The sequence below is a fragment of the Ursus arctos genome, unplaced genomic scaffold (assembly GCF_023065955.2).
Source record: "Ursus arctos isolate Adak ecotype North America unplaced genomic scaffold, UrsArc2.0 scaffold_4, whole genome shotgun sequence".
Lineage (NCBI taxonomy): Eukaryota > Metazoa > Chordata > Mammalia > Carnivora > Ursidae > Ursus > Ursus arctos.
Window position 1 is genome coordinate 39,120,943 of NW_026623056.1, and position 27,545 is coordinate 39,148,487.

The 27,545-nt window shown below is 39.4% G+C and overlaps 1 protein-coding gene across 1 annotated transcript in view; it reads left to right on the forward strand.

The window, feature by feature from the left end:
* The first annotated feature begins 560 nt into the window (after positions 1-560).
* CD200R1 (CD200 receptor 1) overlaps positions 561-27,545 on the forward strand; it is a 29,981-nt gene continuing 2,996 nt past the window's right edge. The window contains 4 exon segments of the mRNA XM_026493297.4: positions 561-1,064; positions 20,761-20,820; positions 23,561-23,878; positions 23,998-24,246. Of these exon segments, the coding sequence (XP_026349082.2) occupies positions 998-1,064; positions 20,761-20,820; positions 23,561-23,878; positions 23,998-24,246 (694 nt within the window). The 5' untranslated portion in view covers positions 561-997.

Genomic DNA, 27,545 nt, shown 5'->3' on the forward strand with positions numbered 1-27,545 from the left:
AGGGTCTTTTTTTAAATTTTATTTTATTATTTTTTTAAGTAGGCTCCACGCCAACATGGGCCTTGAACTCACAACCCTGAGATCAAGACTTGAGCTGAGATCAAGAGTCAATGCTTAACTGACTGACTGAGCCACCCAGGCACCCCTCGCGAGAGTCTTTATAAGGAGGCAGGAGGGTTTACTATCCAAGGAGATGTGACAACGGAACAGAGGTGGGAATGATGCAGCCACAAGCCAACAAATGCTAGTGGTCCCTAGAAGCTGGAAAAGGCTTCGCTGCATGTGTCCAGAAAGAACACAGCCCTCTGACACCTGGCTTTTAGACCCGTAAGGTCCATTTTGGACTTCTGACCTCTAGAACTGTAAGAAAAACTTGTGTTGTTAAGGCCCTGGGTTTGTGGTAATTAGTTATAGTACCAGTAAGAAACTAATCCCATTACAATTCTTCTAGAGTCGTCGACCTTATAAGGAAGGATATTTTATTCCAAACTTTATTACTGAAGCTATGCACCTCTTCAACTCGGAGAAGCTTCTAAAAGCCGCTGTGACTGGGAAATGGAAAGGGATGGGCCAAGGCCAGATAAATATCCTGTTTTGCTTTGTAATCCAAAGTTTAGACAAATCTGTTTATCTTGGGCACGTTGAGAGCTTTACTGTAAAGTTGGTCTGTGTGCAGCAGAAGTGCGAGGGGGGACCAATGAGCTGAAAGAGAACTCAATCAATCTGCTTCCTCCGTCTTTGCTTCAGTGCTTCATACAGGAAATCTATTGCTGTGTCAAGTTCCAGAGAAGAGTTTCTTCTGTTCCAAGTTACTCATCAGCCTAAAACACGGAGTGGAAGGAAGAGGCTGGTAGAAAGGGAGTGTCCTGCTGCTGACGGGCTAGAAAGATCGGGCACGGAGCCGCTAACCAGAGAGAGCCCCACCATGTCCACAGCTCCCTTCACACCTGTGTGGAGGCAAAGTACCAAGTAAAGGGCAGAAGACGAGAAATCAGAAATGCCCTGCACTTGGAGGACTTCTCAACTACGCCTTCTACCGATTTTGACTGTCTTCTTACTCCCCGGTAAGTCTGAATTCTCTGTGAGAGAGCGACAGGAGAGTGGCCAGAAACGTGGCTCAGGTTTTGTGGAGTTTTCTATGCCTTTCTTGTGGAGCGAGGCAAGATAATGCAATCATAGGGATGGGGGAGGGGGTTACTCTCAGATTGATTTCACTTTTTTCTTCTCACTTTGCTCTTTGTCTTACTTGTTCTACTTTGTGTCCAACGGTGCTTTAGGTATCTCTGTAATTTGCCTCACTGCCCACTTCCTTCTTTCCCCGTTCCCCCCCACCCTTTTTCTGAACAAGGCAGAATAAATCAAGTATTTTCTAGTAACGACCCAAGTCATCTGGGTTCTCTTTGCCCTTCAAAAAATTGAATAATAATCCCACCGCATTCAGGTCCATATGGTTAACAGTATAAATTAGAAAAGTTTATTGCTTTTAATCGCCTTCTATGGCCAGGTGCTTTTGAAAATAGAACGCACTTGCTGTTTAGTGCTGCGTCTGTGAGGTATGTCTGTATTTATCTTTAAGACGTGTAGGCTGTAAAAGACACTTTCTGGATGAGAGGACACTGCAACGTCTAGGTTCTTGTAGGAGTTGTAGGGCACTGGGGGCTCTTGGGGGGGTGTCCTGGTTTCACTACAGAGCGTTGGTAGGAGTTGATGTGGGAGGGAGTTTTCAGGTTTCACTTTTAGTAAATGGGAGCAGCTGCAAGGGAACAGTGTAGTTGGCATTACATTTTATAATTTGATCGTTGAAAAAAGAAAAGACGTATAAAATATTGCCTACCTTCCAGCAAAAAAATCTGTTTTCCACATGACAGTCTTACCGGTGAGCACAATAAAATAACCGTACCCTCTTCCTGTGCCTTTCTATGCAGAATTTTCACATAATTTTTGTCCTTTGATCTGCAAAGCAAACCAGTGAAGTAGGCATGGAAGACAGTTTTCCATTCTATGAAGGTAGAAACTGAGGCCTAGAGAGGTGGACTGATTTGTCCAGCACCCCTTGTCAATGGCAGAGTCACACCCAGTCAGGCCTGCAGCATCACCAGCCATTTGAATAGGCCTATGCTTTTCACTAAACGCACCACTATTTATAACACCACTGGAAAAAAAGTATGCCTGTGCTTGGTTATAAGCTTAATGGACTACTTGCTCACTTAAGAAAAATCAAGTGATCTAAATATTTCAGTAGTTGAGATCTGATTGTGGAAAACAAGGACCCAACTTGGCAGGGAAGCCAGCCAAGCAAGGAGCTATTTATTCATGTCAAGTTGCATTATGACTTTTGCGTAAAGGGAAACAAAAAATCAAGATGAAAACGTAATTGATAATTTTGAATTGTAATGGTTTAAGGGTTTGAATTTTAAAACTATTTCTGAATACAACTAGAAGATACTACGTAAATCAAATCTCGGAGAGCTGTGCTTGTATAATTATAAAATTATCAAAATGTTTAGGATCAGGACACAAAAAAGCAAATTGTATTACATGCAGAGATTTGCATGATAAATTCACCATGAAATAAATTAGAATAATGAGAAGCAAACTACTTAGGGGCATGACTTTATGTCTTTATTACTAATTCTGCTTTGTTATTAATACTCCCAAACAGAAATAACTCACTTTGTGTACAAGATAAATTCACAAAGTCACCTAAGAACTAATGACTTCAGGGCGCCTGGGTGGCTCAGTCAGCCTTCGGCTCAGGGCGTGATCCCAGGGTCCTGGGATTGAGCCCCGTGTTGGGCTCCCTGCTCAGCGGGGAGTTTGCTTCTCCCTCTCCCTCTGCCCCTGCTTGTGTTCTTTCTCTCTCTTTCAAATAAATATATAAAAATCTTTAAAAACAAAAAGAACTAATGACTTGAATGTAAAATATAACATTTAAAAAGTCTATTTACTTTTATGTTAACTTATTTGCCTATAAATTCAAGCAATGTGGTAGTTGGTAGACAAGGTTTATTAAAAAAATATCTGAAGGGAAAAATTAAAACAGCCTAAGTGGTACACTGTCCAGCAGGGCTCTCCAGCTCTGTGTCTGGTCCTCTTCCCTCACATTCTCCTTACTCTAGCCTGTTTGTGTTCTAGATTTTTTTTCTTGCGTTCAAATTATATTTTATATTTTAATCAGTTTGATTCTATTTTACATTCTATTCTATTTTATTTATTTATTCTATTCTATTTTATATTCTAATCAGTTTGATTCTACCTTTTATAAAAGTCACTGATATTAAGATTCTGATTACTAAAAAGGACTCCTCCACTTTTTTTCTTCTTTGGGCTGATTTTGTTCATTTGTCATTATCTTCCACTAGAGGGCAGGCAGTAATAAGAAGAGGAAATAAAAATCAAAACAGGGTTGTTGGTAGCTTGAGCAGGTTTGCAAATGATGGAAAAAAAAGATGAAAAACAATTGCAAAAGAGAAGGGGTTTGTTTTCATTAATTTCAGTCCTGTCTTCCTTTCCTAGTTTGAGAGTTACGAATCTGCATAATGTTTTCCTCTAAACATCTATGCTTAAGCAATTAATAAAGTAATAACAAGTATTAAGAATACGGAGTTATTTATGGTGTGTGTGTGTGTGAATAGTGCCTAAAAGTTATTAGCAATATAAATTAGGGAGATCAAGGTAAGATGAAATAATTGGAGAACATTTTAAATTGGTCAGTCTTGAAATTATCTATGAATTTAGTAAAATCCAAAGATGGGAGATATTACAGTGGGTTGGAGTTGTTGAAGTCTAAATGGAGGAAATGGATCTTGAATGATAAGTTTGGATAGATGGGGAAAGGCAGATATTCAAATTGAAATTGAATGTATTATAGTATTAAATGCCTTTTTGCTTCCAAATTTCATCCACACATTGAATATTTTGGTGCTTTTCATTTTCTCAGTAAAATCTGAATCTCTGGGTGCCTGAGTGGCTCAAATGGTTAAGCCTCTGCCTTTGGCTCAGGTCCTGATTCCAGGGTCCTGCCCCGCATCAGGCTCCCTGCTCAGTGGGGAGCCTGCTTCTTCCTCTCTCTCTGCTGCTCCCCCTGCTTGTGCTCTTTCACACTCCCTCTCTCAAATAAATAAATAAAATCTTCAAAAAAAAAAAATCTCAATCTCCTTTCCCTGAATTTCTAGATTCTTATATATCTCTGTGTTAGGTTTGAAGGTTTGTCATGAGGTATACTTTTAACCACTAGCAGCGTCATCTTCTAGAAATTGTTTACCCTCTTTAGATGATAATTTCCTCATTTGTGGAATGAAGGAGATGTATGACACTTTTGAGAAATAGAGAGTTTTGGGATAGGAAGGGCTTTAGAAACCTTCAAATTAAATCCTTTCATTTTATACTTGGGCAAACAAAGCCCAGCATTGTTCAAGGAATTACTAAAGATATCATCCAACTTTTTAATAAATGAACCGAGCTTGAAACTCATCCGTAGTATCAAACTTATAGCGTAAAAGAGATGTGGCAAGTATGTGCGGGAAAAGAAGAGATTCCTGTCTAGGGAAAGTGAGTCAAAGCTAAAATGTGAGTTAGTTGTTCTGTCAGTTAAGAAGTAAGGGCGTGTCTGTCACGTGTGAGAAACTGCTTCATGTTGGGGGGTACTTGATCAAGACAGACATAAATCACACTCTCACGAAGCTTAGACTCTCAGAGAAGAAGTAAGCATTAAATACATTATTGCACATAATTAAATAACGTGTCAGAAGAAATAGAGGGTGACAATTGTGTAATTGGCAAGTCTGGTCCGGTCTATGAGGGTCAGGGAGGGCTTCCCTTCGGAAGTGATGATTGAGAGGAAGATGAACAGAGAGAGCTAGGCAGGAAGTGTTGAGGGACTTACATTCCAGGCAGGGCAAACAGCCCCTGTGAAGGGCAGAGGGAGCTAAACTATGACTGCTGTGGTTAAAAAAAACAACAACAACAACAAGGAGGAACTGTATAGAGGCCCAGTTGGGGTTCTGGGAGTGGGGGAGAATGATGAGAAAAGGTGCAGAGAGAAAGATGCGCAGATGAGACTTGGGGGACTGTCTGCATAAATGTGCCTGAAGAGAAACACAGGCTTGCAGGGAAAGTGAATGAGACAGACAGGGCAGAGGAGTAACGGTAGAGGCTAAGAAAAGGGGTTTACAAGGAAAGGGAAGTGGTTAATAGCATCAAAATCTTCCAAACAACCCAGGGGCACCGGCCCTGAAGAAAGGCCAAAAGTTTGACTTTCAAGGAGCTGGTGACCTTCAAAACTGTGTACTGAATGGAAGGGTGTAGGAGCCACAAGATTGCTGGTGTTGAAGAGAGGGTGGTTGTGGAGGAAATTGAGGCTGTGGTCACAGACCACTCGTTCTCGATGTTTGGCAGTAACAAAAGGAGAAAGGATCTTAGCTAGGAGGAGAAAGCAGCATTTAACTTCTTTTCTTTCAATCAACATAGGGGAAACCTGAGTGTGTTCAAAGGGTGTCATTTGAGAACATTCTGTGATTCAGTAAAGGTGCTTTTCCAAACTGGGTGTGTGTATATGTAGCTGTTAGTTGTTTAGTGATTTATTTTCTTTTTCCTTGCCATTTTGTTAGTTTGCCATGAAATGCTACCTTTCCCCAAAGGTTGAACTATTGCATAATATGAGGATATCTGGTTATATAATCCTATTTTGTGGTATTGACGATTTTTCAGAAAAAATGTCCAAGTCAAAATAATGAAATCTAGTTATTTTTCTTTTCCAAAAAAATCATTCCATTGGTTGTTCATTGTCTCCCTCCTAGATGTTCCCCCAGGGTTATTCTAAACCAGTAAATAAGCTAGTTGAGAGACGGAGTCACCTGTAGAGCCTCAATCACTAAAGATACTGTGATGCCATCTCAAACCTACTTAATCAGGCTTATCAGGGTACAGAGTCTGAGATCTGGGTTTCATGAACCTTCGCAGGTGCTTTTGATGGGAGCTTGGATTTAAACACTGTGCTAGGTCTTTCTCACCCAAACTATCCATCTTGTCCCCTGTGCTCAGCAAATGGCTGCTCACTTCTAATTTACCTATCATCTAATGTGGACTTCTTTAACTTCCCCAAATGATGACCTTTCTGAGGGTAGAGACCTTACCTCATGCACCCTACCACCCCCAGAGCTCTGCACAGCTACCTGACAGTGAGTAGATATACTCTGAAAACGTTCGTCAACATGAGCTTCCTCAAAATGCCTCTTGTATCTGTAACCTCTCTTGCCCTTTCTGCTTCTCTTTTAGGGACTAAGTATTTTCCCCTTTTTGCTTTTCTTTAAGATTTATTTATTTATTTTAGAGAGAGAGAGAAAGCACAAGTGGGGTAAGGGCAGACGGAGAGAGAGAGAGGGACAGAGATAATCCTCAAGCAGACTCCCCTCTGAGCAGGGAGCCCGACACGGGGCTCGATCCCAGGACCCCAAGATCATGACCCGAGCCTAAATCAAGAGTTGGTTGCTTAAGCGACTGAGCCACCCAGGCGTTTCAAAAGCAAACTTTGCTTTGGCCTCATTTCCTGCCAGTACCTCTAGGATCCTGCTTTACCATCACTGTTGTAAATTCTCGTTCTCCCTCTTTCTATCTACAAATATGCTGTGCTCTCCTCTATTAGATACCTTCTCCCCCTCATAGTTCCAAATATCATCCCATCTCTCTCTCTCAGGTTTGACATGAAAAGGTAAAGCCCTTTGTCATTCTCCCATACTTTCAGGGTTGAAAATCTTGAAAGACTAAGTCTCCATTTGTTGACAATTGCTTCTGCTTGGCTCCTTTCAATGGTGTGCTCATCCCTCTGTCCTAACACTCCTCCCTTACAGCCACTACAGGTCTCTCACCACCTTCTTGCTAGTAAATTATAAAACCTCTCAGTCCTTCCTTTAAGACTTTTCCTATGTGATTTGATTTCGATGATTCCTGTCGTGCAATAAGGCATTGCATTTACTTTCTTCTTTTCCTCATCATTTTTGCTAACTCCTCTTCTTCCAACAGATATCTAAGTATAAATGCTCTGGGGACTCTGGTTTTGGCCTCTTCTCTAATTTCCACACCAGAGACGGCAATTTGGCAACCTGTGGACTAGATCCGGCTTGCAGACACCTTTAGTTGGCTCATGTAATATTTTTAAAAACCTGAATTAGTTGCCAAAACTTTAAAATTGGGAGATTTTACCCAAAACCCCTGACTTAGTGTCTAGGGTTGCTGCAAGGATTAAGTTAAATTGTGCATATAAAGCACTTAACATTGTGTCTGAATTTTACATTCAAAAGATGGTATCTTAATGATTATTTTGCAGTTTTCAAATATCTCTCATGGATATTATTTCAAAGCTTATTTAATCAGTCCTTAGAGATCAACTTTCTTGTTTCCAGTTTTCTGGAATTAAAAACTATGCTGAAATTAATATTCTAGTACATATATCTTTGCATATTGATATGTATGGGTAGTCACTATCCGTTCAACACATTGTCCCTTGTGATCACTGATACCCATTTGTACAACATCTGTCCTGGGCTAGGGAACAAATCTGTCCCTATTAACTAGTTTTGACTATGTGATGGTAACTGCCTGAAAAAAAAATTAACCCCACAATATGGGTTTTATTAGCACTGTGTCCCGACCAACTGATACAGGCTTTGAGGCAATATCATTTTGGAAACTAGGCTCAAATTTGTTATTTAGCATAATTCTTTTTGCTTTCCAAATTTTATTCATCCATGGAATTCATTATTGGATGCTTATGTTTTGGAGTTGTTACTTAAACTTTTCTTATTCTTCCTTTTTATAAACTCTCTGGGTGTTTTATTTTTCTCTCTGTTGTCTCTGAAGAGTATAATTATAGTTACCGTCTAAGTCACCTTTCAACATATTACTTAACCTTATCTCTTGTTGGCCTGTTCGTATCTTTTGCCCTTTTTTTCCCATTGGGTTGTCCACCTCTCACTCTCTTTTTTTAAATTGGTTTATGTGTTTTCTGTGTTTTTTGGGGGGGAAATTAGCCTTTTGTTTATCATAAATGTTCAAAATATTCCACCGGTTTTTGCTTGTCAACATTAGTTTACAGGTTTTTTTTTTTCTTTTTTGCCATACAGAAATTTAAAATTCTTTCTATGGTCATCTTTCTCAATGTTTTCTTTTGTGGTTTCTGTTTTGTACCAGCGTTAGAAAGGTTTCTTTACTCACAGTGACAACTGTCCCAGTTTGCCTCGGACTTTCCTGGTTTTATTTTTATGTATTTATTTTTATTTTTTTTAATTTTTTTTTTAAAGATTTTATTTACTTGAGAGAGAGAACACAAATAGGGTGAGTGGCAGAGGGAAAGGGAGAAATAGGCTCCCCACTGAGCACAGAGTCAGTTGGGGGCCTAGATCCCAGAACCCAAGAATCATGACCTGAGGTGAAGGCAGATGCTTAACTGACTGAGCCACTCAGGCACCCTGACTTTCCTGGTTTTAGCACTAAATATCCTATGTCCCAGGAAAACCTTCATTCCCTGGCAAACTGAGATGTTTCTCACTCCATGTCCCATTTAAGTTAAAAAAAAAATTACCTATGTTTTCTTCCAGTACATACATCTATCATCTATCTATCTATCTATCTATCTATCTATCTATCTATTATCTATCTATCTATCTATCTATCTATCTATCTATTATCTATCTATCTATCTATCTATCTATCTATCATCTATCATTTCAGTCCTTGGTTCATTTTATTTTATTTTTGTGTGAGAAGTGAGATAGGAATCTGTTTTGTTTTTTTCTAAATGACTAGGTAGTTTTCCTAATACCATTTATCAATGATATAAATGATTATTCTTCCCCTTATGAATTCAAATGACCACTGTTATCAGATACTACAATCCTATATGTATAGATTAAGCGACTGAGGTTCAGAGAGTAATGTGTGCCAGATTGCAGAGGTAATAAATGGAAGAGCCAAAATATTAGTCAATTTTTCTTTACTCTAATTTTGATGTTTTTCTGAATTTGTTCTGCTAGAACTTTGGGTTTTCACCCAATATTTTGTTTATTGAACACCTAATTTGGTGTTGTATGCTACTAAATTAATACCTTTGAAAATGTTAATCACTTCTATAAATTAAACCGTAATAACAGCATCACTGATGCTATAATACAAGGATCAATTGCTCACGTTGTTATGTTAAAAAATGTAAGTACTAATCATACTTTGTGTGTTTCTTTGAACTTATTATTTTAATTTTCTTTTATATTAACATAGATATTGCAGAGTATATGACATATGTGCATTTCAAGGACAATTACACAGTGAATGTTTATGAAAGTTTATGTAAGTTCTCCCTCCCAACCCTTGCTGTAAAGGTAGCCATTATCTTTTGGGGTAATCATTCCCTGACTTTTTAAACATTTTACCATGTATGCATCCAGCCCCAAACAATGTTTATTTTGCCCCTTTTTTTTTGATTGCATATAGATGAAATCATCCTGTGTTTGATATTTTATCGCTGCTTTCATTTGCTGAATAGTATGTGCGAGATTTACTCATGTTTAAGTTTATAGTTATAGTACATTAGTATAAATAATTTTTATCCTAAAATTTCAAATGCTTGCAAAGTAGTTTTTTTCCTTGAAGAAGTTCTGGTGCAGAAAAATAACAAATATGATTTAAGATAAGAAATCTCCTATTTCGTATTTCAGTTTCTTCCTTTTTCAGAAGCAAGGATTCATGATAATGGAAATATAAAGCTATAATACATATGAAGGAGAAAGTTTTCATTTTATGGACTATGAGAAACAAACTGGGGGCCTCAGAGGGGAGGGGGTGGGGGAATGGGATAGACCGGTGATGGGTAGTAAGGAGGGCATGTATTGCATGGTGCACTGGGTGTTATACGCAACTAATGAATCATCGAACTTTACATCGGAAACCAGGGATGTACTGTATGGTGACTAACATAATATAATAAAAAAACATTAAAAAAACATGTTATATTTCATATAGCTAAAATGGCAAATGTTTATTTTTCTTTTCTGTTCTTTTCATAGGAAGATACATTTGTCTCAGGGAAAAAAGTTCTGAAATCATTATGTGGACCTAGCATAATAGCAAAAGATGAGATTCTCTTTTTTTTGGCCCTGGTCTTTCTTCCTTCCTTCCTTTCTTTTCTTTTCCTTTTCTTCTTCTCTTCTCTTCTCTTCTCTTCTCTTCTCTTCTCTTCTCTTCTCTTCTCTCTCCTCTCCTCTTCTCTCCTCTCTTCTCTTCTTTTCTTTTTTTTAAGATTTGTTTATTTGAGAGAGAGCACAGAGGGGGGTGGGAAGAGCAGAGAGAGAGGGAGAGAGAAACCTGAGTAGACTCCTCACTGAATGCAGAGCCTGATGATCTCATGACCCTGAGCTCATGACCTGCGCTGAAACCAAGAGTCCAATGCCTAACCAACTACACCAACCAGGTGCCCCAGCCCTGGGTCTTCAAATCCTAGTTTTCTATACTCCCTTCAGGCATATGTCGTCTGCACATCATAGTACTTTTATTTAGAATATTCTTCCTTCTCTGTCTCTGTCTCTCTCTCTCTTATTATTAGCTTCTTGCCTTTTGGATCTTGTATTAATTACCTACTGTTACATAATAAATTACCCCAAACAAATACTTATTTTCTTGCAGTGACCCGAGGGGGAGAGAGAGAGAGAGACAGAAAGAGAGAGAAAGAGCACGTGCGCACACTGGAACAGAAACCGCAGTCTTTTTATAACCGACACTTGGCACTGACATACATCAGTTTTACTATATTCCATTCATTAAGTGAATGAGTGAGTCCAACCCAGTCAAGAGGAGGGAATTCTACAGACATGAATATCAGGAAGAGAGAACACTGGGGCTGTCCACCACCTCAAGACTAGGATAAGTTGCTCAGGATACATTTTTCACACTTTTCATTTACTGCTATTGCAATTTCACTCAATTATTTGATTATTTGGTTAATGTTTATTGTTCCCAGTAGATTAAAACTCTATGCCTATGACAAATAGGCATTTATTAAGTGCCAGGTACTGTAATTGAATAAATGATAATATAACTTCCAGTTGCCCTCCACCGGTCCAAAGGTGGGCACCTGATAGGGGGTCACTCAGGTGCCATTTGAATGAAAACTACTATTGATCATAATCTGATCATAATCTTAGAAAGCAGAAAACATTTCCTTCATTTCCAAAATTTATGCATTAGGCTTCAGGCAGCTTTAGTAGAGAAAAGATTCACATGAGTCTTTTATTTCAAGCATTCCTATTTGCTATTTGTAAATAACAGAGTTTTGGGGAGAATTGGTGACACTTTTAATTGTTCCTACTGGGTGCTGCTGCTTTTTAATTATATATCAGAAATAAAATTATAATTTAGGTTCCTTCCTCCAAAAGTTACAAAGTTCATGGATTTTTTGGTTGGCTACCATAGACTTTCATAATTCCTAGATTGTGATGTGAAAACCACTGCATTAGAGGAAGAAATATATTAGCCTATTTTGGTGACAATTCCTTCTCAATATTGTTGAAAAAGGACACAATTTAATTCCACAACTTCTTGCTTGAATTCATTCATAACTGTTGGGAAATAATACTTTTATGTCTAACCTACATCTGCAAGATGCAGTTTTATAAAATGCCATACAAACATTCACTAACTGGTATCTAAAGCTTTCTGGAGCCAGAAGTAAGGGTTGAGAGTAAAGGTTTCTGTATTGTATTGACTTTACCGTACTGTTGATTAGAAAAAGTTACGTGCTTAGCGTAGCTGCATAAAGGTTGTTCTAGCAGTGTAATTTGAGTTTCCAGGTCTTTGTCTGATTAAGATCTCAGCCTCAAAGTTGCATTTATTTTAAATGAAACCTTGAATCTTTAGGTGAGGTGTACTGCTTCTTAATAACTGGGTTTAATACCTCAGTCTGTAGTGTGCTTTGAATACCTTTCATGAGTTATTCCTCACTCATTAATTTAAGAATGAGAGTCTGCGTTTGTAGAGGGGAAACCTAGAGCATATGGATTCATTTAATTATCTAAAATGATTCAGAAAAGAAGCAGAGTAAAAAGTAAAACTCATATCTCATATTTTGTAGCTGTTGTGTAATCCACGATGGTCCAACACTATATTTGTTCTAATAACTTGTAGAGTTTTGAAGTTTGAAAGCTTGAAACGTCAAATGTAGAATGAAATAATTTCATCACTTGGTTTTCCTTATGAAAACTATCAGGATATTTCCATAGATCTCAATGTATTGAAATACATTTCAGTGTATTCTGTTTTTTTCCTAAATAATAAATTCATTCAATGCTAAATAACAATAAAGATGACAAGTGAAGATGGAAAGACCATAATAAGCAATAAGAATGACTTCTCGTTAATTAGTACTAGCTTAGAGGCCCCAAGTTCTGTAAAGAAATGTCAAAAGAAGCAGAAACATGGAACTATGCCACATGATTCTCTTTTGCAGATATATGGGCATCTTATTAGAGCATAACAAATACTTCAGGCTCCAGTTTCGCTCCCCAGTTAAGCGTTATTTTAGCTTAAAATTCATTGTATTAGCCTCCTTACTGCTTTGTTTGCATTTCCTCAAAGAAACTGCAAATGAATGAAAGGGCAAGAAATCTTTAACTTTTTCGTTTCCCATCCCCGTACACTGGAAATAATACATGAATCTTAGCAACCCTAGTAACTATTGGACGATGGCCTAATTCACATTCTAATTAGGTTACTAGCAGTTACTTGACCAGGGGTTTTTACTGGGAGAGGTGAAATACCAACAATGCTTATCTCTCACTTTTTTAGTCAGGACAGCACAGCAGACCGCAGGATTTTAGAACAGATAAAAACTGTTTAACCTCACAAAAAAACCATGTGCTCTTTCTGAGAGCCCGTCCCCCCCCTCGCTGGAGGAAGCCTTTGGAGAATGGCTTTGCACAGTCATGCCCATACAATGTCTGTTGTGTGGGTGGTGTATGCTTGCTCAGGCATATGACAATGACGATTTGGGAAAGGAAACTTCTGGTGCTCAAAGTGAGTAAGAGGTTTCATTTGTACTAAAATCACAAAACAATCTTACTTCTACTGATGCTTTGACTTGGATGGAAAAGTTTTTTTTTAACATTATTTTCAGTGTCAAGGGTTTTTCCATTTGTATTTTGTTTTGTGTTTATTTGTGTGGATGCCTGTTCTCATGTACGTGTGTTAAAATCTGATGTTTCTGATACTGTATTTAATTCACTTGAGGGGCAATTTATGTACAATTAACTGCATCCATTTAAAAAGTACAGCTGAATGAGTTTGGACATATTCCTATGAATCATCACAAACAAGATACAGGACATTTCCATTTTCCCTAAGTACTCCTCCATGTATATTTGCAGTCATCCTTGCCTTTGTCCCTATCTGCAGGCAACCAGCGATCTGCTGTTTGGCACCACAGACCGATGAGTTAACATTCCTTTTTAGTAGCGTTCTTTCATGTAGTGTACAGTATATACTCTGTGTCTGCTTGTTTCATGCAACAGAATGATTTTGAGAATCACCAAGGTTGCTGTGCGTTCCTTTTGTTGCTGAGTAGTATTCCATCACATGGACAATTTACCCATGTATCTGTTAATTGATATTTAGGTTGTGTCCAGCTTTTGGCTATTGTGAATGAAGCTGCTATGAGCATTCATGCACAAGTCTTTGTGTGGACATATGTTTTCATTTCTCTTGAGTAAATACCGAGGATTGGAATGGTCAGGTTGTATGGTGGGCGCATGTTTGACTTTTCAAAAAAACTGCCAGAAGTTTTCTAGTGTAGGTTCCACTACCACTAACAATATGATTATTGAAAATAGGTGAAGATTTTTTTTGCAATTATTTTTGTCATTAAGTTATGTTCAACTAGAGGCATGTAGTCAAATTGCTGTGTTTTGAAAGTCAGTTGGAATAGCTGCTCTATACGTGGTTATGCAACCAATTCTACATGCAGTTACTTCCATTTGTTTCCCTTTGCTTCATAATTTTAGTGTTTACAAGTAATTTGGTTATGTGTTATAATTATGGAAAATGCTTACATGGTTCCAAAGTCAAATCTATAAAATCGGAGACATATTATTTCTATTCCTATTCCAATTTTATCTGTTCAGTTTTGAAATAATAAGCAAGGAAAGAAAGAACACACACGTACGTGTGCACACACACACACACACACGCGTCTCCGTCCCATCTAGCTTAGATGAACAGTAGTGTACTACATACAATTTTGTGTATCCTGCTTTTTCTACTTAACAATGTGTCTTGGAGATCACTTCATAATAGTTTATAGAGCTATCCCTCATTCTTCTTAAGAGTTTCAATATACTTCATTTCATGGATGTACCATAGTTTAGTAAACTAATCCCCTATGAGTGAGTGGCCATTGGGTTATTTCTCAAAGTCTTGCTATTACAGTGCTGTAATGAATAGCCCTGTGCATATATTCTTTACATACTGTTGCCTGTGTATCTTTAGGATAGATTCTGAGATTTGCTATTGCTGGGTCAGAAGAGAAATGTAAATCTGTAATTATGTAATTTTGCTATATATTGCCAAATTGCCTTCTGTTGAAGTTGTAACGCTCTCCATTCCCACCAGCATTATATCGGCATGCCTGTCACTCCACAGCTCCAAAGTACATTGTCCAATTTTTGCCCTTTGGCAGTCTAATAGGTGAGAAACAGTATTTCTGCATAGTTTTAATTTGCATTTCTTTTGCCTTGAATCATGTATGAGCATCTTCTTACGTGACTGAGACTTTTGTAGTTTTTCTTCTGTAAACTGCCCATATCTTTAGTACAGTTTGCTGTAAGCTTGTGGCTTTATCTTTTTAACCAACTTGAGCCAGCCACATGCCAGGGAGTTGCGCAAATCACTCTTCTAAGCATTGAGGATGTGGAATGAAAAACATGGATGAAAATTCCTGCCTTCATGGAGTTTACAATCTAGTGAGGGAGTGATGAGTTTGGCCCACGAATTCTGGCAAATTGTCTTCAATCCTCCTTAGCTTAACTATTTCCATTCAGATCCAGAATTCATAATGCATGTGTCCGTATGCCATTATAATCCTGATTCTATTGACTTGCCATTTGGTGTACTCTTTCAGACCTTTGTCTCTCAGTGTTTCCCCAAAAACATGGCTTGGACTTGCTTCTCTGACTCTTAATTTAGATTAATTTGGGTAGTGTATTTATCCTAGCACATTTCTTAGGATCCAACCCTTGGTTTCCATTCAGTGTAGTAGGACCTACTTGCACAAGAATAATTGGGCAATCAGAGCAGCTTACAAGCTGGGTGGCCTTGGACAAATTGCTTCATCACTGTGAGTCTACATTTCTTTATCTGTAAAATGACGTTAAAATGACTTGTCAGTGTGGGGAGGCTGAAATAAATAACATATGCTAGTTACCCAAAATTTATTCCTAGCTCAAGTGCTCAAAAATTGTTATTTTAAAAACAATGTTTCATTCAAGTAAATGGTAGCTCAGAGGAGCAGTGCGTTCAAAATTTCTCCAGAAAAACACTGTGCATTAAATATTATGCAAAATGTTTCTCTTTGCCAGTCAGTTACACCCACTCTAGATGCACCAGAAGTGTATCATTTCCTTGCGAACACTTTCTAGGAGTTTTGTGCCTTCCACAGGGAGACCCTGCCAACATCCAGCCTCAACTCTGATCACACACCTGGTTTTTCTCACCTAACGGCAACACTGAACTATTTGCCATTCTTTGGAAGCCCCATGTACCTTCCTATCTTCTAAATGACTTTCTTTCTGTGTGCAAAAAGATTTCCTTCTGTTTCCCTGCAGAACTCTTCTACTGAGATCCAGCTCAAACATCATCTATTGTAGAGAATCTTCCCTAACCTTTTACCCTTGCTCTCTTAGAATTAAACGTTTCTTCTTTTTAACTCCTGGACATTATATTTACTTCTATCATCACTCTGAAAACTTTACCCTCTAATCATATACATAGCTGCTTCCTCACCTGGACCTTAAGCTCTTGGAGACAAGAGGGCATTGTTTATTATGATGTTTCTATGCTTGGTGAGTACTTTGCCAGGAGATGCGGCTCAAAAAAAAAAAAAAAAAAAAAAAAAAAAAAGGTTTGTTAGCAATTCCCGCTTAGAGCTTGCCTTACAGAATTTAAACTTAATAGACTGTTGTCTGTATGATATAGTTTCGACAATGCTTAGGAAAATCCTTTTTTGTTCCATACCAGCACCCAATGAATACATCATTACTAAACTTTCTCGACCTACTCACTGGTGCCCGAAAAGTCTGTAATGAATGGTAAAATCCTTTCTTTCACAACTGGAGGTAAAGTAAATGCACGTAAGCCAGGGATAAGAAATACTTTGACTTGAATATAAAGACAGGAGGGTGCTGACAGACACTCTAGATGTAAAACAGGGGTATGGCAAACAGGTGGGAAGTTCGAGTCAAAAGTTCATTCTCGGGCAAATTGTCCTGAGACTTCTTGCCTGTCATAACTTATGTTTTTATTGGCAACCGCAATCCAAAAATGGCCTGAAGGATGTGAAAAAATTGTGACTTTAACTAGGAGTCAGAAATACTAATGTGTATTCTTCTGATCACCCCATTTGTCTTTTCAGGGTGCATAAGCACAGGAGTGGGAAGTTCTGGGACACCACCAAACTTAACATAGTGGGTAGGGGGTAAGGCCAATTATGGTTTGGGTAATGGTCATGTTTTAATGATAATTCTAGAAGCATGCTTGATGCTGGTAGAGTTTTTATGTTTTGAAGAAATTGAATTGTCTTGTATGTAGTTTTAGACTCTTGTCTAAAATGTCTAAATACAATATTGTTTGTTTTATGAATTCATAAATTTTTCATTCTAAAGTTATTTCTGTGCTTATTTGGTACCCTTTTCAAGAATGTGATCGCTAAGCAAACCAATGGTATGTCAAAATTTTTTCTCATTCAATTTTTGAAATCTAAGTTACATTTTTCATTCAATTTTTGAAACATGGGTTTAAAAAAATGGGTCTTAGCAGATATTAGCAATTTATTGTCCGTGTTCCCCACCCAGCCCTTCTGTCTCCGAAAGTTGCTCTTATAGTTAGCTTTTTCTTTATATTTCAAATTTTTATTTTTGTTATATACCTCACTTCATTGTAAAATAATTCCAGTGACTCCAAAATGTATTCCTGGACTTAAAAATATAGTTTCTAATTTCACACAATTATTCACCATCTAGAAAAATTAGATTCCTCGTCAACTACAGAATAAAATAAGTAAAATAATTATATAAACTATAAATCTAAGGGTTGGAAACAATGCATCAATGCTGTCCCCTCCCCCCTCCTCCCGCCCCAAGAATGGTGGGTTGAATGGTGTCTCCCTCAAAGAAATGTCCAGCTGGAACCTGTGAATGTGGCTGCATTTAGGAAAAGAGTCTTTGAAGATGTAATTAAGTTAAAGTTCCTGAGATGAGATCATCCTGGATGAGACTGGGCCCTAAATCCAATGACAAATGTCCTTAGAAGGGAAGAAAAAGGAGAGGACGCAGGGAGAGGCAACATGAAGATGGAGGCAGAGATTGAAATCAATCATGTATAAGCCGAGGAACCCCAAGGATTGCTAGCTGCCACCAAAAGGTGGAAGAAACAAGGAAGACTTCTTCCCTAGAGCTGTTGGAAGAAACACAGTCCTGCTGACACCTTAGTTTCAGACGCCTGGCTTCCAAAAATATAAGTGAATACATTTCTGTTGTTTAATGTGACCAAGTTGGTCGTTTTATATTAAGGGAGCCCTAGGTGACTAATCTAATGAGTCATTAAGTTACTTTTCTTCTATAAATATGTTTTAAAAAACACAATTCACGTTTGTTTCTGTCTATATATATGTACATTGAGAAAGTGTTAAATTAGACCTCTGATGTTAACAATGTAAAAATATAATCTTTCTGAACTTCAAAGAAAATTTGGTTTCAGATAAATAAAGTAAAGAAAGAAATCACAGGACCATTGATCAGAAGGTTGACACATTTGTTCTACTGCTTTGGTGTACACGGAGCTTTAGACAAGACTGGATAAGAATGCTTTCTATTTTCAATGAAGATACTTGATATGAAATTGACATTCCATGGAAACTAGCTGCAGTCAAGATAGTAAAACTAAAGGACTCACATGTCAACAATTAACAAAGTTTAAAAAGCATTTCCAATATCATAAAAGTAATTAGAGGAATATTTGTGAAAATAAGCATTTTCTTCTCTTCTGAAAACAGTCCTTTTGCACACTTAAGAGTACATTCCAACTTGTGGGTTTTATCTCTGGCAGGAGCAGTCACAGGCATTTTGTCTGAGAATATCGGCAATTTAGTTCTTATCAGATATAACTAAATCTGTGTCTGGATAGTATAGGATTCTGGTAGAAGAGCCTGGTCTGGCATTAAGTGATGTCTTCATAACTGATTTGAATGAGGTTTTCAAACACTATACTTTAAATCAAGAGTCAGTAAACTATGGCCCACGGGCAAAATCCAGCCAGCTCATTTTTGTAATTAAAGTTCTATTGGAAAAAAGCCAAACCTATTTATTTATCTGTTATATACAGCTGCTTTCTTGCGCAATCATAGGATTGAATACTTTCAATGGAGACCATATGGACTGCAAAACCTCAAATGTTTACTATTTGGCCCTTTATGGAAAAAGTTTGCGGTTTTTGATTTTTCTCTTCCAGTACCCCCAGCCCACTTTACTTATACCCCTTATTCCTAATACAACGTAGAAATTTCCTTTTGACACTTCCAAATGGAAACTACAATACCATCACCAAAATTACCCACATCCTAAATTTTCTCTCATTATAAACCCTCAGTCTTGGTTGCTGGTGAATTTGACAAAAGTGGAAACTGTCAGACCTTGAACCTCTGAGAAGCCAGATGTGATAGGATGGGAGAGGTCAGGAAAGGCTAAGTTATATTGTGTTATAACAGAGCTTTAAAACCTAGAATATCTAAGTTATAGCTCGATTTCAGTAAGCCCTCTGAGGTCAGCTTTGACTTATCTGTTTCTGGAATAGATTCTTGAGCCCAATATGAGCTAAAGTTGATCGTTACAACTTCATTTTTTTAAAAAGATTGTATTTATTTATTTGAGAGAGAGAGAGCACAAGCAGGGTGAGGGGCAGAGGGAGAAGCAGGCTCTTTGCTGAGCAGGGAGCCCGATGCGGGACTTGATCTCGGAACTCCAGGATCTTGACCTGAGCTGAAGCAGACGCTTAACCGACTGAGCCACGCAGGTGCCCCACCTCTTCATTCTTTGCCTTCCTTCCAGACCAAGCCAATAAAACTTATTTGCCTAAAAAATTCTAATTATTTTAGAGGCCTGACTATGCTTACCTCTAAGACTTTTATGAATTTCTTTGTTTACTTTTTAATGTAGTAGAATTGGTTACATAATTAGATTGGGTAACAAGAAGTATATTTTTATAAGCACCAGGCTCATAAAATGCTTATTAAATGGTGGTCTTATAAATCCAGAGGAAGAACTGTATTAGGCTCTTAAATCATGGAAGTATTATTTTTTCATTGCTGTTTTTAAAAAACAATACTTAAATGGGAATTCTCAGAAATCAAGTTTGAAGTAGATTCGGACTATTTTGATTGCCAGTAACTCTACAGAACGCAAGGAAAGGAATACATGTGGATCTCAGAAACCATACAACATTTAGAAACTTGAGCTAGGTGAAGAGTCACTTCTCTGTTTCTGCTTCATTCTTCAGAAGGTAGGTGTATTAGTCAGGGTTCCTAAGAGAAACAGAACAATGAGAGATCTATCTATCTACCTATCTATCTCTCATCTATCTACCTACCCATCAATGTATCTAGAGAAATATTTATTTTAGAGAATTGGCTCACATGATTGTGGATGCTTGGCAAATCCAAAATCTGCAGAGTGGGCCAGCAGCTTGAAGACCCAGGAAAGACTTGTAGTTTGAATCTGAAGGCAGTGTGCAGGCAGAATTCCCTTTTTAAGAAGGTCAGTCTTTTTCTACTAAGGTCTTCAACTGATTGGATAAGGCCCACCCACATTTGGAGGGTAATTTATTTTATTCAGAGTCTACTGATTTAAATGTAAATCTCATCTAGAAAATACTTTCACAGACACATCTAGAATAATGTTTAACTAAATACTGAGGAGGCATGGCCTAACCACGTTGACACATAAAATTAGCCATCACAGTAGGAAAAATGGGGGAAAAAGTGGGATGAACTATTCTTTTCAATCTGATTCCAAAATTCTTGAGAAAGTACTCTGATTTGGCAGCTGGGTGAGGTGTCCACAACTGGACCAAGCAACCTTAATCTGAGGGTGTTATCTGGAGAAAGCAGTATGCTCAGGCCAGCTCATGTGAGGTACCCATGATGGACCAGTGCACTGTGACTAGGAAAGAGATGGAGTCAGGTTACCTTGAACAAAACCGTTGTCAAGTATACAGCATGGTGTCCCATAAATGGGGTCATTGATTAAGAGTTTCTAATGTAATCTTCAACTGTTAACATGCTTTTCCACTTGATGGAATAATTTCTAACTTCTGTTTTGCAAAGCTTTTTCTGGAATTCATGTACAGTTAACTGATTTTCTATCATGGTATCTGTTGGATTTGTGGATACGTAGTGGTTTATACTCCATTTAGGCACCTAAAATTGACTTCTTTTACTCTTCTCTGAATATTTTCTAGCTTTACCATATGGTTCACCTGCGGAAGGAAATCAGAGCAAGCTCATACCTCCTGCAGAAGGTAATATGCTTTTTAATGTTTTCTAGAGGCCAGTAGGAAAGGGAGGAAGTGTGGAACTGCCTTAGAAACAGAGCTGAGGGTCTGGTCAGGGGCCAGCCTTGAGGGCAGGTGCAGAGTGTGGTGATCTGAATGCTGTGGTGTGAGGGACCCTGAATGACCCTGGCGCTTCTCCCCCAAGGCAGTTCAATTCCACGTGGAGATTATGGAGCTCTCTCTAGCAGGCTCTGTGCCAGGCTTTGTGGGGACACAGATGAGCCAGGCGAGCTAGACTGCCAGAGCGCCCTCAGGGGCTCAGTTTTGTGGGAGAACCCAGAAATAAGCACGGACCCCACCTAAACTAGAGGAGATGAGCCCTCGCATGGAGCGTGCCGGGAACGTGGAGGGCGGAGAGTGGGCACCAAGGCTCTGGGGAGGCTTCGCGGGGACGCGGCATGTGAATGGCTCTTCAGGGAAGAGGAGCATTTTCATGGACAGAGTGCTGGGCAGGCACCCAGGCTGCAAGAACCGTGCCGGGAGCGCCGAGATAGGCAGTCGTGCCTGCTGGTTCCTTTCTGAAATGTGGGCGCAACAGGGGGTGGTAAGGTTGCCAAGGGGAGTCCATTTGAAAAGGGAGCTTTGGAAGCCAGGACGAAGACATGTCAGCGTTGTCTTCGGGCAGTGAGCGATCTCTGAAGGGGGTCGGAGTGGAGGGGATCACCCCTGTGTGCCAGGCATGCACCTGGCTGCAAGGTAAGGCAGGAACTGAGGAGAGGAGGGTTTTGAGACGGAGCCAGACGGCAGGAGGCTTGTGTAGTAACCCAGGCGTGGTGATGGGTCTCCAACTAGGGTATGGCAGTGAGAGCAGAAGGAAAAGGGGTTTGTCTGCGTGCGCGAGGCTGCAGGAGACCGGAGGGGAGCCAGAGACAGGTGCAGCCGCGCTGGGACGTGACTGCTGGTTCTGGAGCAAACACGGAAATCTACCCGCGCTCCCTCTGTGAAGCAGGAGGGGACATCACCGCAGCTGATCACAGGGGCGCGTGGAGATTGTATGTGGTGGACGGGCGCCAACCCACTGAGGGCTGGGGAGTGACTGGCCGTTGGTAAACGATCGCCACAGGCGTGGGGAGAGAGAGAAGAGGATTAGGGAAGGGTGAGTAACAGCCTTCACATAAGAGGTCTCATCACAGGTGAAGGGGGATCGCTGGAGGGTCAGAGAGCCCAGAGAGGTGAAAGCGCAGAGTCCGCCCTTGGAGCTTGGGAGCCTCCCTGTTGGATCCGCCCTATTAAAATATGTATGTTTGTTTGATCCACGCACAGTTCCTTTAAAGAATAGAGTCAGGTCTTGAGAATAAGTATCAGGCAAAATATTAAAGCCTCGGACGGTTCACAAGCTGAGGTACCAACAGAGAGCACACCCCGTGCTCCTCACCTCTGTCTGGGTTCATCTTCAGCACCCCGCCCTTGGGCACCTGTATGCTCGCCCACACCCACCTCCAGCTGTTCTCTGAGCCCCTGTGCTGCCTCAGGCCGCTAAGCCTTGGCCCAGTCGCAGGTTCCCTGTGAGCAAGGTGGGGAGCCGCCTGCAGTGGGGGAAGGAGCATGGGTGTAACTGGCCCTCAGAGCTGCTCTAACATCTCCCCCTCCTTGCTTCCTGTAGTTGTGGGATCTTGATTTGGCTGTGACGTGCAAGGGCTTGAGTCCATCCCAGAAGAGGCAAATGAACCAAAAGAGGAGAGGAGAGATCTCACATACAGAGTTTTATCACTCGGGAGCTTCACCGGCATAACAACCTAGCCCCACAGCTGGTTCTGCTCACGTTAAAGTGATGAGCTCCCTGCCACTCACCTGGCTTACAGGTATGTGGTAGCTGAGGACCCTAATCCTCTCTCAGCAGCCCCTCCCAGGCATGGATGCATTACGTGTGTTTATGGGAGAGCTTGGGGTATTGGACAGTAAGGGTAGGTTGCAGGGCTTACGTTTTATACTAAAGATGGGCAAAAGCAGTGAACTTCCTCATTTAATCCTCATAATTAGGTGAAAGTACAGAAACAAAATCTGTGAGCAGTTCTCAGTGGGACTGTTTGGCAATGTACGTTTGACTCAGTAGGAAGGAAGGAAGGGAGGAAGGAAAGAAGAAAGGAAGATCTGTTGATTTTACTGACTTTGTGATTCTCCAAATAAAAAAATAGCTTAAGAAAGTCCAGTTTGTTCAACCTGAATGCCATCTTAGGCTTTCCATTTATGTTTGTCCAAAGCGGCACCCTTCGGGATAGGCATTTCGTTCTGATAATACTGATTTATTCTCTCTGATCAAAATTAGGAGGAGAAAACCACATCACCCATTTTTCAACTTTCTATCCTTAGGTGCGAGAGTTACAAGATAAATCTAGTAGTTTCTATGTCCAGAAGATTAGATTTAAATGACTTTCTCCTTTAATTTATATTGTGTTTTCTTGTTTGTTTTATACAAGACTTGTGAAGCAATTTTAAACCCTTAAAATATTTCTCACACATATAATAAATATAGTTTATCTAATAACACAAATATAGGAGAAAAATGGGTTCATCTTTGGATTAGGTTTAATGTGTTAAATACATTTTGTGCATGTTTAATTTTTTATGTAAGCCTAGTAGTTTTGGAATAAGATCACCAGCAAAGTCATGTTCTAGTACACCTTATGCAATATGTTGTGCAAAATTAACACACTAAGTTCTTTATCAAGCTTTTCTTTCATCATTCTCCTTGTGTGTGTGTGTCCAGATAACACTTCTCTGTCTGTACTTGTGGACACAAAGGTTGTGCTCGCTTGTCCTCCTGTCAGCTTGGAAAATGTGCTGATAATAAGGTGGGACATAAACCTCAGAGGCAAGCCTTCCTGCTCGAGAGCCTACAGGAGAGATAACAATGAGACCAGTGAAAGAAACTGTACCGATGAGAGAATCTCCTGGGAGTCCAGACCTGATCTGAATCCTGCCCTTCAGATTGGTCCCGTGGCCACGACCCATGAAGGATATTACAGGTGTGAAGTGGCCGCACAGGAAGGGAATTTCGGTCTTGGATATCACCTCCAAGTGTCAGGTAAGGAGCATCACATCCTGTGGTATGTCAGGGAAGCAGCTCCGGGACTGAACCAAATGTCTCCCCATATTCCATATCCTGTGGTTAAGACCAAAGCCTTTTCCTGTGCGTCTCTGCAGTGCCCCCTAGGGTGACCCTGTTTCGAGGCAGCAATGGAAGTATCGTGTGCAGGGCAGCTGCAGGGAAGCCAGCTGCCCAGATCTCCTGGACCCCACCGGGAGACTGTCACACTGTGGAACAACAGTTGGGCAATGGCGCCGTGACCGTCCAGAGCACGTGCCAGTGGGAGGACGGCCAGGTGTCTAATGTGTCCTGCTCTGTCTCTCATGTGACTGGCAACAAGAGTTTGTCCTTAGAGCTGAAACCAGGTTAGTAATTCCAGTTTTTGCTTGCTGTGTTCATTCTTTCAGAGAATTGAAGGAAGAATGAAAAAGGAGTGTGTGGAGATTTTCACTCAAGCATAATCTCCCCACCCTCTTTTTTATGTCCTTCTCCTCCATCGTTAATAGTTATGTCCAGAAGAATAACACCGAAATTTGTTTTCAGAAGCCATATTTTAGAGTGTAGCTTATTATTTAATAATCAAAATGAAAAATAATTTAATAATTTAATTTCCACTTGTATGCAAGTAGTAAGTTGGCTTGAGTAGTGTGCTTTCAAATTAATACTTACGGTTTTAGGAGAAGTATAAAGCATATTTAAAAAAAAATGTTCATGCTTTTATAAGAAGGATCAATTTACTCACAAGCTTTCTTCACAGATTTTAGTTTGGTACGATTTTCTTCTCCAGGTTCTTCCTAGAATTTCTTAGATATATTACAGTAACCTCTATGATTGATTTAAACTTTACTCTTTAGTTTCCTTAAAAATATTTGTATTTATTGTTAATTATCACTAAGCTCAGTGACAAAATTAGAAAACCCTATTAATCCTACTTTCCACATGGTCAAATTTATTGGGTAATCCATAAGTTCTTTTTTTTTTTTTTCTTGAAGATGCCCCTTCTTGAATTTTACATACTCTTGTTATTATAATCTGACCTGGGAAGTCACTAGACCTGCTACACAAAGATTTTCCTGGGCATTCTCTTTCCCACAGTTCTCTGCTTGATTCCATGTCTATTTAATGTGAGTTCCTTCTGACTTCCAGACATATACTACTTTTAATCTCTGTTTCATGTATCAGGCTTTCCTTTACTCTCTGGGAATCCTTGGCTGGCCATTCATTTCAAAGTGAGCATTCAAGAATGAACTGATTGGATGCTATGTTTTCTGTTTATACAAGTTTAATGTGATTCTGTCACTAGATTCTGTCACCTGTCAGGACCACTGACAGGTGGTCCTGTCAACTCGTTAGCTTCAATAGGCTAAAGTAGGTAAATGAAAAAATTTTTTGAAAAAATATAGATTCTTTAGTTATCTGAAGGACTTTTCTCTGAGACTGCTTACATTCTGCAGAAAATAACTCCAGTCTATTGTGTTAGAGGGATAACCCTGACTATTAGTGTTATGGGAGCAGGGAAGCAGAGGAGAGCACGTGTGTGTGTGTGTGTGTGTGTGTGTGTGTGTGTGTGTGTGTGTCTATGTGTCTGTGTGTGAAAGAGAGAGAGACTGTTCAGAACTCAGACTTTTCTGCAACATGGGCGGGACTGGAGGAGATAATGCTAAGCGAAATAAGTCAAGCAGAGAGACAATTATCATATAGTTTCACTCATTTATGGAACATAAGAAGTAGGAAGATCGGTAGGAGAAGAAAGGGAAGAAGAAAGGGGGGGTAAACAGAAAGGGGAATGAACCATGAGAGACTATGGACTCTGGGAAACAAACTGAGGGCTTCAGAGGGGGAGGGGGAATGGGATAGGCTGGTGATGGGTATTAAGGAGGGCATGTATTGCATGGTGCACTGAGTATTATATGCAAGTAATGAATCATGGAACTTTACATCAAAAACTAGGGATGTACTGTATGGTGACTAACATAACATAATAAAAAAATATTATTATTAAAAAAAAAAGAACTCAGACTTTTCTTTAATACCTCTCCTCAGTCTGGCACTTCCTCTCCACCCTCCATTATGTCTGGATCTTGATTCTGGGATCTCTCCAGTTTACCTTTTCTGGGTCCAACTTCCTGTTTCCTGCTGTTTGAGGAAGTTATAATGACCTGGCTGCACAGGGTGGGAGAGGACTTGGCTGCCTACCTCTTCTTAATACAGACCTTCAAAGAAGCTTCCTAACTTTTAACTCACACTTCACCCCCCACTTGCCCCTTTTTATATATTTAGCCCTTCTTATTCTGGAGTGTTCTTGGTGTTTTGTGGATACTAAGATTCTTACTTATTCTACCTTAAATTATTTGCCTACTTCTGTTCATTTTTTCACCTAAAAACAAGTTGAAATTTTTCATCTGCTTATCTTCATCCAGTTCATTGTCTATATTTAAATAGTCTATACTTAGAAAATTTTCCTACTGATAATTTAGTAAAGTTTAAGAAGGGAGAAGGTGGCTTTAAATCACCATTTTCCAATATCCATTGTTAAACTGATTTTTTTAAAAAAGATTTTAGCATTATTTACTGAGGAGAGTAATTGTGCCCTGCTTATGTATGCAATCTGACCACCCAGTATTACAATATGATGTCATGTTTATGAATGCTCAGAATCGAAGGGACTGTCTTGTCTACTCCCAGCCAGTGCTGGGTCTCCTCCCTGTCTCCTTGCAGGGCAGATCCTCAGCCACTGTGACTATGCTTCCAATGAAAGAGGGGCATTTGTTTGAAAGAGAGGATTTCAAAACAATGTTGTTGATTTTAACTGTAAAAATTTTTTTCTTTTTCAAACAAAAGACAGAGAAATGCAATGTTTAAAAACAAACTGTTGAAGGAATATGGAGGGAGAGGAGACCAGCCTGCTTAGCCTCCATTCACCTCCGTCTGCTGCCCTCAGCCCCATCTAGGGAACAGCAGGAGCAAGGTCTTAGAACCACTGCCTCCCAGAGCTGGCAATTCCTTTGTTGACTTCTCTTGTCAGACTGAGCTTTATATCACTGCCAGAGTTAGTAAATAATTGAAAGTTGCTGCCATGCATTCATGTCAGTTTCAAGGACCAGGAAGAAAGGTGACTTCAGGATTATGTTGTTTTTCCAGTTACCTCCTTTACAACTCTCCATTTATTTCTGAATATTGGAGATGAGAAACACCCTGCTATTACTGTAACTGAGAAATCTAGTCTGCACAGCTCTCCAAATGAATTTACCATTCATGAATCCTGAAAGCCACAAAATCTTGATTTAGGATGATGTCTTGTTAGAAACCCTAGAATCAGAACTGATACAGCAATTTATTATAATAATGATTTGAACTATTAATGAGTCAGAACTGTTTAAATCACAGAAGTGAATTTCATGAACCATGAGACATCCTTGAACTGTATATATGTGTCCAGTATTTTATTTTTGAGATATATATGTATCTGCATATAATAGACTTCATATATATATATATATATATACATACATACACACACACACACACACACACACACACTTGTTTTTAGAGCAGTTTTAGGTTCATAGCAAAATTGAGTGGAGAGTGCAGAGAGTTCCCATATTACCCCTGCCCCGACACATGCACAGTCTCCCCCTCTCTCTACATCACCCATGCCACACTG